General features: G+C 44.2%; 1 protein-coding gene across 2 annotated transcripts in view; it reads left to right on the forward strand.

The window, feature by feature from the left end:
- The first annotated feature begins 1,564 nt into the window (after positions 1-1,564).
- LOC132781427 (uncharacterized) overlaps positions 1,565-12,882 on the forward strand; it is a 40,186-nt gene continuing 28,868 nt past the window's right edge. For both annotated transcript variants that reach the window (XM_060785691.2, XM_067473201.1), the window contains exon 1: positions 1,565-1,768. In XM_060785691.2, coding sequence (XP_060641674.2) covers positions 1,676-1,768 — 93 coding nt within the window. In that variant the 5' untranslated portion in view covers positions 1,565-1,675. The remainder of the gene's footprint in view (positions 1,769-12,882) is intronic.

Here is a 12,882-nt window from a genome sequence, read left to right on the forward strand (position 1 = left end):
TCTTTCCAGGATGAAGAGGAAGCATTGGGGAGAATCGCCCTTTGGATTTGTTCACTTAACCAATTACAGATCCAACTAGCCATAGCTCTGCCAAGCCCACATTGGACTTGTGTCCTTGCCAGAAGGTCATGGGGGGCATTATCGATCCCTGCTTCTATCCAGCTTCTAACTCTATCACAAAAAAGAGATCATATTAGTCTGGCATGACTTGTTTTTGATCAATCCATGTTGACTATTACCGATGACCGCATTCCTGTCTAAGTGTTTGCAGACCACTTCCTTAATGATCTTTTCCAGAAGCTTGCCTAGCATCCTCAGAGATTGTGAGGTCTATTGGAAACTAGGCAAGCGGGGTTTTATATATACCTGTGGAATAATGTCCAGGGTTGGAGAAAGAACTCTTAACTGTTAGAGGCAAGTGGGAATGTTGCAATTGGCCAGCTTGATTAGCATTGAATGGCCTTGCAACTTCAAAGCCTGGCTGCTTCCTGCCTGGGGAATCCTTTGTTGGGAGGTGCTAGCTGGCCCTGATGGTTTCTTGTTGGGAATTCCACTATTTTTTTGAGTGTTGCTCTTTACTGTCCTAATTTTAGAGTTTTCACAAAGAATACTGGGAGTTAGATATTGTTCATTTTCATGGTTTTCTCCTTTTGGTTGAAATTGCCCACATGCTGGTGGAACAATTTATGGATTGTTGTACGTTTTTCGGGTTGTATGGACATGTTCCAGAAGCATTCTCTCCTGACGTTTTGCTTGCATCTATGGCAGGCATCCTCAGAGGTTGTGAGATACAGAAAGAGAGACCTTACAACCTCTGAGGATGCCTGCCATAGGTGCAGGCGAAACGTCAGGAGAGAATGCTTCTAGAACATGGCCATACAGCCTGAAAAACCTACAACCCAGTGTTTCTGGCCATGAAAGCCTTTGACAATACAATGACTTTATTATTTATTTATTTGTTCAGTTGCTTCCGACTCTTCATGACCTCATGGACCAGCGCATGCCAGAGCTCCCTATCAGCCGTCACCACCCCCAGCTCCTTCAAGGTCAAACCAGTCCCTTCAAGAATCCCATCCATCCATCTTGCCCTTGGTCGGCCCCTCTTCCTTTTTCCTTCCATTTTCCCCAGCATCATTGTCTTCTCTAGGCTTTGCTGTCTCCTCATGATGTGGCCAAAGTACTTCATCTTTGCTTCTAATATCCTTCCCTCCAATGAGCAGCCGGGCATTATTTCCTGAAGTATGGACTGGTTGGATATTCCTCCTGTCCAAGGCACTCTCGGTTGAGATACAATGAGTATCGCAACCAAATTCTGGAGTAGAACAATGACAGCCAAAGCCGGGAGCAGAGAATTAAATAGGAAAGAACACTTTCAAAGCAGGAACAGAACCCCTCCCCCCACAAGGGGGTAGAAATAAATAGGGTCCAAGCAAAGAAGGCTGGGTGCCTCTTTTTTTCCCACTGAAAAGGTGGAAATTCTCCAAACCGGGGACGGGGGGGGGGGGGCACCCAGAGGGAGGGAGGGAGGAGGGAGGAGGAGGAAGAAGAAGGGGGAAAGGGGGCGGAGGGCAGCCCAAGGTCCCGGGCACAGCCTCCTCGGTGCGGGCTCTTTCCCGGCGGGTCCAGGCGCCTGCCAGCCAGCCAGCCTGCCTGCCTGCCTGCCTGCCAGCCAGCCATGGGCACGGCTTGGCCCTCCTTGCCCTGCCTTTGGGGCTGGCTCCCTCTCCTGACAGCGGCGGCTCTCTGCTCCTGGGGAACCCAAGGCAAGGTAAGGCGTCCTGGGGAAGGGGGAAGGGGGGCGGCGGCAAAACCAGCCCCCAACCCCCCCGGTCCTCTCATCCCTCTTTCTCCCTTGCTTTGCCCACCTCGGAGGTGCCACCCCCACCCCCCCCCCCTTGGAGAACTCTGCCGCTCCAAGCTAGCAACCCCTTCGCCCAGGATCTGCAAGGCATCTTTCTTCATCTAAACTGCGCCTCTCTTTGGAACTTCTTCTTTTGGGGGGGGGGGGGGGTTGTCCGGACATGTTTTCCCCTGGCTTTTGTATTTTTTTTAAAGGGAGGGGTGTCTGCTTTGATCGCTCACGTGTATCCGCACGGTAGGACTGACGCAGTTTGACACCGCCATAGCATCCCGGGAGTGATTTTTTACCAAAGTCTGCCCTACAATTCCCAGGATTCCAGAGCATTCAGCCAGGGCAATTCAACTGGTCCCAAACTGTATTCATCCTACAGTGCAGATGAGGCTAGACCTTCGCTGCCATGGAATGTTGCTCTGAATGCATACTGACCATGTAATACAGATTCAGAAATGGACGCTATGGGTCTACACCAGTGGTTCTCAACCTTTGGGCTTCCAGGTATTTTGGACTTCAGCTCCCACCGTTTCTAACAGCTGGTAAGCTGGCTGGGATTTCTGGGAGTTGAAGTCCAAAACACCTGGAGGCCCAAAGGTTGGGAACCACTGGTCTACACTGATCACACAATAAAGATTGAGAACTGGACTCTATGGGTCTACACTGACCATGTAATACAGATCCAGAATTGGATTCTGTGAGTCTCCACTGACCACGCAATACAGATTCATAACGGGACTCTGTGGGTCTACACTGACCGTGTAATACAGATCCAGAATTGGACTCTATGGGTCTCCACTGACCACACAATACAGATTCAGAACTGGACTCTGTGGGTCTACACTGACCATGTAATACAGACCCAGAATTGGATTCTGTGAGTCTCCACTGACCACACAATACAGATTCAGAACTGGACTCTGTGGGTCTACACTGACCATGTAATACAGATCCAGAATTGGACTCTATGGGTCTCCACTGACCATGCAATACACATTCAGAACTGGACTCTATGGGTCTACACTGACCGTGTAATACAGATCCAGAATTGGACTCTATGGGTCTCCACTGACCACACAATACAGATTCAGAACTGGACTTTATGGGTCTACACTGACCATGTAATACAGACCCAGAATTGGATTCTGTGAGTCTCCACTGACCACACAATACAGATTCAGAACTGGACTCTGTGGGTCTACACTGACCATGTAATACAGATCCAGAATTGGACTCTATGGGTCTCCACTGACCATGCAATACACATTCAGAACTGGACTCTGTGGGTCTACACTGACCGTGTAATACAGATCCAGAATTGGACTCTATGGGTCTCCACTGACCACACAATACAGATTCAGAACTGGACTTTATGGGTCTACACTGACCATGTAATACAGACCCAGAATTGGATTCTGTGAGTCTCCACTGACCACACAGTACAGATTCAGAACTGGACTCTGTGGGTCTACACTGACCATGTAATACAGATCCAGAATTGGACTCTATGGGTCTCCACTGACCATGCAATACACATTCAGAACTGGACTCTGTGGGTCTACAGTGACCGTGTAATACAGATCCAGAATTGGACTCTATGGGTCTCCACTGACCACACAATACAGATTCAGAACTGGACTTTATGGGTCTACACTGACCATGTAATACAGACCCAGAATTGGATTCTGTGAGTCTCCACTGACCACACAATACAGATTCAGAACTGGACTCTGTGGGTCTACACTGACCATGTAATACAGATCCAGAATTGGATTCTATGAGTCTACACTGAGAACACAATACAGATTCAGAATTCGATTCTATGAGTCTACACTGACCATTTAATACAGATTCAGAATTGCATTCTGTGGGTCTACACACACTGACCAAAGAATGCAGTTTCAAACTGCATTATGTGGCAGCAGTGTAATGCCCTCTCTAGGGAAGTAGATTAGCCCCTTTCCTGTCATCTTACCACCAGCAAGCAAAAATCTTTTTCATTCACACAGGTCTTCAGTAAAGAACTTGCTAGGAACTTTTAATGTTGGGATGTTTTTCCTATTGGCTGCTTTAATGCACTGTAAAGAACTTCAGGGGATATCTTGTATTTTTATGTAATTTAATATTGATAACACTATGTTATAACATTTGAAAAAAGAAATTCTGTTCCTGGTTTGAAAGTGTTATTTCCTGTTCAATTGTGTGGTACTTCCTTTGAAAGTTGTTGTTCTGCTCCATAAACTTTGTATTTTGTGGCTGCCACAAACTAGGTTGAATTGGTTGGGACTCTATGAGATATTCATTGAAAAACGAGAGCAAAATGTGCTATAGCAGGATGTTCCTCCCATGAAAACAAAGTTTTTGCAGTTTAATAAACGTTTTTCATGTTTTTATGATAGAACCAATTATGAAATGACATTTATAACCCAGGAACAAAAATTGTGTTACATAGTGTAATTTCCCCCAGTGACGCAGTGGATTAAACCCTTGTGCCGGCAGGACTGAAGACCAGCAGGTTGGAGGTTCAAATCCGGGGAGAGCGCAGATGAGCTCCCTCTGTCAGCTCCAGCTCCCCATCCAGGGACATGAGAGAAGCCTCCCACAAGGATGGTAAAACATCTAAACATCCGGGCATCCCCTGGGCAACATCTTTGCAGACAGCCAATTCTCTCACACCAGAAGAAACTTGCAGTTTCTCAAGTCGCTCCTGACATGAAAAAAAATGAGATTGGCGATACCTTTCCTTGCAATCTTCATATTTATCACAACACAAGAAAGCATTGAAAGCAAGGCTTCTCAAGCTCTGGTCCTGCAGATGTTTTGGACTTCCGCTCTCAGCATCTCTGACCGTTGGCCCAAGTGGCCAAGGTTCAAGATCTTGTCAAACTAGAACTCCCAGGATGGCGTAGCACTGAGTTATGGCAGTTCAACTTGAGTCAAACTTCATTATTTCTGCAGTAGAGATCTACCTCGCATGTTTCAAAGTTTACAGAGTTGAAAGGAAACCTGAACTGATTCAGTTGCTGACTTTTTCCCAGAATAGGACCCAAAGCAGATTCCAAAACATTTTTTAAAAATATTCACACTCAGAATTTAAAACAATTCAATGTGGAAACACAACCAAATGACTTGCTGTGTCAGAACGACCGCAAAATGTCACTGAAAGCGCATCAGAGACAATAAATAGGACAGATGGAACAGAGGGGGTTGCTATTCTGTCTCAGGCAGCAAAGCATCTTGAGCCTGCTCTGTTATTAGTTACACCTGAATTGACATAAGCAGGGTGTTGAAGTAGAAAGGATTTAAGAATGAGTAAAGGAATTCTGGGTTTTAGTTATTGTCACTGTTTCTACTTCTTGTAGATGATTTTAACATATTAGTTTTAATCCTAGGTTTAATTCTGTTTTGATATTAATATATTGTAGGTTTAATATTGCATTGTTTTATAATGTTTTGAGTGTTTTGTGTCTCAATCAAGAAAGAAAAGCGGGATATACAATAATAATGGCTTGAAGGCAAGGAGACAGGAAGAAAGGTAGCTTTTGACCACTTTGAGGGGAGACTTCAGGGGATCTGCAGCAATGCCATCTAACGACTATAGTCAGTCAGCAACACAGAGTTATGGGGCCTACCCAACTCCACACACACAGGGGTTATTCTCAACAGACTAGCCAGCCATATGGGCAGCAGAGTTATGGCGGATATGGACAGTCAGCAGATACTTCAGTATACAACCAAAGTAGTTACAGTTCTTCTTACAGACAGACTCAAAGCTCTGGCTATGGCACTCAGTCAACACCACAGGCCTATGGTTCCTCAGCAAGATATGACAGCAGCCAAACTTCTCAGACATCCTATGGACAGCAGTCATCATCTCCCAGCTACTCCCAGCAGCCAGCCAGTTCCACCACTGGAAGTTATGGCACCAGCTTTCAAACCTCCAGCAACCCCAAAGTGGAGGTTATGGCCAGCAATCAAGCAATGGCAACCAGCAGCAGAGCTCCTGTGGGCAGCAGCCTTCTTACAACCCACCTCAAAACTATGGCCAGCAAAGTCAGTATGGCAGTGGCAGTAGCAGTGGAGGAGGCAGCGGTAGTGGATCTGGTGGCTGTGGCCAGGATCAGTCCTCCATGAGTGGAAGTGGTAATGGAGGAGGCTATGGCAGTCAGGATCAAGGTGTATACGGGGGTCAGCCAGACCACAACCATGGTAGAGGAAGTGGAGGAAGAGAAGGTGGCTTTGATCGGAGTGGTGGTAGAGGCGGCAACAGAGGTGGCCGTGGAGGCAGGGGAGGCTCAACACATTACGCAAAGTAAGCATTTGCAGTATAGTTGATTTTGCCCAGGGGCACTCTTGAGGTGCTCTTGGGGAAAAACAGACCTTGACATATGCGAGTTGTAGTTACTGGGATGTATAGTTCACCTACAATCAAAGAGCATTCTGAACTCCACCAATGATGGAATTGAACCAAATATGGCACACAGAACTCCCACGACAAACAGGAAATATATATCAGTGATTGGTTGGGGGGGGGGGGATACTGTTTGCTTACCGTTGAAAATTACCTAGGGCCACCTCTGCATGGAGGCATGGGTTGGTGGACACTGGGACCAAGGATCACAACATGATTCTGCTGAACAAGACAAATCTGACAATAACTCTGAATAATAATAATAATAATAATAATAATAATAATAATAATACCTAGTATAGGGCCAGCTCTATGACTTCTCCAGGGGTGCATCTACACCAGGCATGGGCAAATTTGACCCTCCAGATGTTTTAGACTTCAACTCCCAGAAATCCTATTCAGTTTGTTGGTGTTAGGAATTGTGGGGGTTGAAGTCCAAAACACCTGGAAGGCCAAAGTTTGCCCATTCCTGATCTACACTGTCAAATGAACACAGAGTGACCCCACTTTAACTGTCATAGCTCTATGCTATTGAATCCAAGGAGTTGTTGTTTTGCATGGCCTTTAGCCTTCTCTGCCAAAAGGTGCTGGTGCCTCACCAAACTACACATTCCTAGATTGTAGACCATTTCTGTTCACTGAAGTCAAACTATGGTCTTTCTTCCACCTACTTTTTATTGATTGATTTGCAACTTGGTTGGTTCCCATTTATTTTAGAGATGTAATAATAAAAAGTATGACCTTCGTATCGGCAAGGAATTTATTTATTTATTTATTTACAGTATTTATATTCCACCTTTCTCACCCCAAAGAGGATTCAGGGCGGATCACAGAACACATATACAGCAAACATTCAATGCTGTTTATACACTGACAAGACAGACAACTGTACATAGATAGAGGTATATATAGGGTTTTCCCATCTTTGGCATCTTGGAGGCTTGTCCTTGGTTTCAGCAAAGGGGGGAGGGGAGGTTGCTGTCGCTCTATCTCCCCTGCCAAAGAGCTTTGTTTGTAAACTTCCTCCTTAATCGAATCGCCGGCATTTTCTGGCATTTCCTTATGGGTGCTTTAAATATCTCCCCTCTTTTAAGTGGTACCTATTTATCTACTCACATTTTGCTTTTGAACTGCTAGGTAGGCAGAAGCTGGGCCAAAGACCAGGAGCACACCCCGACTCAGGCTTCAAACTGTCAACCTTTCGGTTGGCAAAATTTACTACAGCTGGTGGTTAAACTGCTGTTCTACATACCGTATATTCCAAAACCCATGGATACCCAAACCACGGATATTATTGACCCATTTATTTTGGCTATACCTGCACCAAAAGCATACCATAAAATCGTACTGTCAACATACCAGGAAAAGGAATAACAGTTTTAGAATAGATAACAGTTGAGTTGTTGCAGAGAACTTTAACTCTGTTCAACCAAATGGGCATAACAAGAATGGGCTACTTTATAGGACTGGCATAACTCAAAGATCCAGAGCTATAGCTCACTGGCAATGTGGGTACAATAACCATGGGTTTTGTACCAAAGCTAAGATCTTCTCTGTGCAAATTCCAGGAGATCCACGGCATTATTGTATTTCCACAATGATAGATGGTGTATCATCACATCAAAACAAGGAGCATTCATTGGAGCTTTGAGTCGCCTGAGGGCTGAGAAAAGTGGTATATAAATAAAGTTAATAATAATAATAATAAATAATACCTGGACAGGTGTTTATTTACAGCATTTATATACCGCTTTTCTCACCCCGAAGGGGACTCAAAGGTGTTGTTGTTTTGGTGGAGTACCGTCAAGTAATTTGGCTGCTTCTTGTTATGACCCTAAGGTGAGCCCATCACAGGTTTTTCTTGGCAAGATATTTGCTCAGAGGGAGTTTGCCATTGCCTTCTCTGAGGAATCTATGGGAGTGTGACTTGCCCAAAGTCCCCTAGCAGGTTTCATGATTGATCAGGGATTTGAACTCTAGTCTCCAGAGTGCTGGTCTAGTCCCCAAACCACCACATTGACTCCCAAATGTATATAACCTGCTCCAAACAGTATGAAGGAAGAACAAAGGGCTCTCAGGACTGGTTGATTATAAGGTTAAAAAGGGGTGGATGAGAGAATGTGACTTACCCAAGACACATGACATAATAGAAGTGCTGCCCTCCATTACAGTCTTTACAGATGAACTAAAAGACCTCTTTTCATGCATCAAATTTAAATTCTAGGGGCCCCTAGAAAGATCATCTTTCTGCTGGTCACCTACCATGAAAGAAGGTCTCATTTTCCTCCATAAGCCTATGTAGGAGTGAGCAACATGGTGCCCCAAGATGTTTTGAACTATGTTGTTGTGTGTCTTCAAGTTGTTTCTGATTTATACAAACCCTAAAGCACATGTGTCAAACTTGAAGCCCGCAGGTAAAATCTGACCCGCCATGTCATTGTGTGTGATCCTTCAGAAGCTGGACTGCTACTCCTATATTCCTCATGATTAGACATTATCATGACTACAGCTAATGAGAGTTGGGATACAGTGACATCTGGAAGGATATAGTTTGTTCTGTTGAGTCAGGAGAGTGAGGCTTGCATTTAGATTTATTTATTTATTTATTTATTTATTTATTTATTACTGCGCTTGTATACCGCTGTTTCTCAGCCTACATTGGCGACTCAACGCAGTTTACAACACTACAATAATCAACAATATTCAGTTTAAAAAGCATAAAAACACATACACAATACACAATATTGGGCCACCAATAACAAACCAATGCATCTCTTAACTAAAATCGCAATCCAATTTCATCGTCTGTGATTACCAATCCTTGATCATCAAATTCATTGCACCGGATTAACTGAATGCTTGTTCGAACATCCATGTCTTCAGTCTTTTTCGAAACACCATCAGCGAAGGGGCTGATCTTACCTCTATGGGGAGGGCGTTCCAAAGCCGAGGGGCCACCACAGAAAAGGCCCTGTCTCTCGTCCCCACCAGCCGCACCTGTGAAGCAGGCGGGATAGAGAGCAGGGCCTCCCCAGAAGATCTTAGGGTCCTGGTGGGCTGATAGGCCGAGATACGTTCGGATAGATATGTTGGGCCAGAACCGTTTAGGGCTTTAAAGGCCAACGCCATTAGATACAAGGCTTATGGAGATGATGCCTGCTGTGAAAATGTCCTTTCACCTTTCCGCAACCTCAGAGCCACAAGGACTGTTGGACTTCAATTTCCATTATCCCCAGTCTGCCTAACTGATAATCAAAAGGGATGAGAGTTGCTGTTCAATAACGTATGGGGACCCAAACTTGGTGAAAACTGAAGAGCACAGACCATTATGTTTCTCAAAATAAATAATTTCTCAACAAAGAAATTATAGTTGGCCCTCTCTGTATCAACGGATTTGCCATTGATGGACTCAAGGCAACCATAAGGTTTATGAAAATGAGTATGATACCCCTGATCTGAAGGGAATTTATCATCGGGATTTCTTATCAAGATTTGTCTTTGCCTTTTTCTGAGGCTGAGAGAGTATGACCTACCCAAAGTCACCCAGTGGGTTTTCATAGCTGAGTACAGATTTGAAACTTGGTCTCCAGAGGTATCAAGGCTCAAACGCCATAGTCAGTGTACTTTGCAGTAAATTTTCAGATTTGGGATTGGCAAATGCCCCTTTGCCCATCCTGATATCCATGTCTATGGCTTTCCTCCCTCTTTTATTGCTATGCCAACCCTGCGAACTAAACAGCCAGAGATTGAGTGAGAGGGAGAGACTGGCCCGGGGTCACTCAATGAGTTCTATGGTTCAGTCGGGACTTGAACTTAGATCTTACAAGTCTTAGGCCAACATTTGAATGGTCACACCACATTGACCCTGAACTTTTTGGACAAAGGACAGGAGAAAAATGTCACAGACAATCATCATCATAATAAATGAGAACGAAGAAGAGAATAATGTTATAAGCCACCCGGAGGTGGCTGCTCTTGAAGCTAATGGCAAAGTTTGCCATGTCCTTTTTTTCCACAAAGGATCACTCCCAAGCTCAGTGAAGTATTAAAAAATGTCAACTTCGAAACTATGTCCCCTCAATTAGCAAAGAATGCAGTCTGATTAATAAAGTCTATGACATTTCAGCTATTAAGTCTGTAAAGCAACTGGCAGTGGAGCCAGAATCACAGCTTGCCTGTACTAAGGTCTCTTGCCAGAGCAACCAACCACATAATGCAAGTGGAATCCGTACAGTAAATGATGCAGCGAGGGCAGCAAAATAGGTACTTTGGTATGTCTGGAGCCAATAAACATAAGCAGTGTTTGGAGCCAATAAACAGAATGAGAATAGCTGGGAAAGAGCAGAACGGAAACCCTCCGCCAGTAGCGAGTGCCCCACTGGTGAACTGAGAACAGAAGAAAGTGTCAATGGATGAAACCACAGCCTCGGCTGGTCTGCCATTTTGTTTGCACCAAGGCCAGTTGGATGTCAGTGGGGCACTGAGGTGGGCACAGGCCAGGCAGAGCCATCCAGATGTTGTGGGACCGCACACAGCTCCAACGGGCATAGCCAGGCTAAGGAAAGCTATAAAGTTACATGCCTGCAACATCTGGAAACAGTCACTGTGCCTTCTGCTGGGTTAAAAGCATTGATCTGGAACGCGAGAAATGAGGTTCTGACTTTTTTTGGATCCTGAGGCTAAATCCAGTGGGATTCTCAACAACACCAGACTCACTGTTTGCTACCTTGAATCCCTATGGGGAGAAAGGCAGCAGGGGATGGGTGAGGGGAAAACACCTGATTTAGAAGAATTCACATGGCCTGAAGGAAATGGAAAGTTAACTTAGAAAAGAGTATAAAAGCCCACTCATCATATGCTCTAGGTGGGCAGTTTCATTTTTTACCTGCCTGAGCTGGAACTATTCATCTGTTTGGCCAAACAAATAAATATGTGTTATCGAGTGTTTGTTTTCACCTGAACCAATCCATTTATGTTCTCTTCCTGCGCCTTCTCTGATCTTGCATCTTCACTAATCCACTACAGCAAAACAACAACAATAATATGAATGGTGCTTGTCATTGCTTATGTAAATCCAATTGGGTTCAACTGGTTGACTCTAGTTGAGACTAACATTTTCCTTTATCCTAATGTTATCCTTGCCAGTCACACCTTCTTAGGGCTCGTATACACCACACGGTTTTAGATTTCTGGACTTGCAGGGATTATGAGTTCATCTGCCACTCACTCACGTTTCCAGTGGAAGGTTTCCAGTGGAAGTTGCAGTGTGGAGTGTTTCTGTTTGGTCTTACACAACTATCCTAGATTCCAAGATATACTATCCTATTCTCCTTCCCCAGTTTTCAGTTTTTGCCTTGCCTAAAAGACAGCACCCAAACTTGGACTCCAGTAAAAGATCACTGCCTATGTAACCTATGGATGTGAGAACTGGACCATAAGGAAGACTGAGCAAAGGAAGATAGATGCTTCTGAACTGTGGTGTTGGGGGAAAATTCTGAGAGTGCCTTGGACTGAAAGATCAAACCAGTCCATACTTCAGGAAATAAAGCCCGACTGCTCATTGGAGGGAAGGATATTAGAGGCAAAGATGAAGTACTTTGTCCACATAATGAGAAGACTGAAAAGCTTAGAGAAGACAATGAAGCTAGGGAAAATGGAAGGAAAAAGGAAGAGGAGCTGACCAAGGGCAAGATGGATGGATGGTATCCCTGAAGTGACTGGCTTGACTCTGAAGGAGCTGGGGGTGGTGACGGCTGACAGGGAGCTCTGGAATGGGATGGTCCATGAGGTCACGAAGAGTCGGAAGCAACTGAATGAATAAACAGCAACACCCAAACTTGGAATATGTACTTTTTAAGATAGTGATATATTGGCATCCCTCAGCCTCATTCCTTTGGATTATTTTTATTTCTTCAAAAAATCCAGAGGTTTCCTGGATTTCCAGGGGATTCCTGAATATGTTGACATCTCCATCTTGTTTCTCTGTTACCCTGTTTCAACTACAATATTGTCAAAAGTGAGGTTTGTTCAGAAGAAACTATAATGGTAGGGAGCATGTGCCAATGGATTCAACCATATTATTTTAAAATCCAAAAGTAAAGCTTGAATTTACTAATTTAGTACCTTGTTGCATATAGTGGGCATGAGCATTAACAGATTTTGGTATCTATAGAGGTCCTGGAAGCACTGTACCAGGAGATAATTCACATTGACTAAGGACCTTATCACACAGTCTTATACCGCGTCTCTGATGCCCTTTGTCTATTATGTCCTATGGGTCCTATCACATGACTTAAGGTCCAGTTCATTTTAAAATTTGTTTTATTTCTGAAAATCATACAGATAACAATGCATTAAGGTACAAACCTTGACAGTCTATGAATCAATGTAGATAACTATTTACAGTTTTTGTAACTAAGTTACAGATTCGGTTTGTACTTCAATATAGATCAATTAGTTTTGCTTAAATCCCCATTCCCACCTCCACTCTACCAAATGCGGTGGCACAATAGGTTAAACCTTTCTGCCGGCTGAACTGCTGACCTTTATCTCACCCTGAATTTTAAAATCATTTTATGTACATGCGGCCCGCTATTTGTCATTATGTTTGGTTTCTGTG

This window comes from Anolis sagrei, chromosome X (assembly GCF_037176765.1).
Source record: "Anolis sagrei isolate rAnoSag1 chromosome X, rAnoSag1.mat, whole genome shotgun sequence".
NCBI classification, from domain to species: Eukaryota; Metazoa; Chordata; class Lepidosauria; order Squamata; family Dactyloidae; genus Anolis; species Anolis sagrei.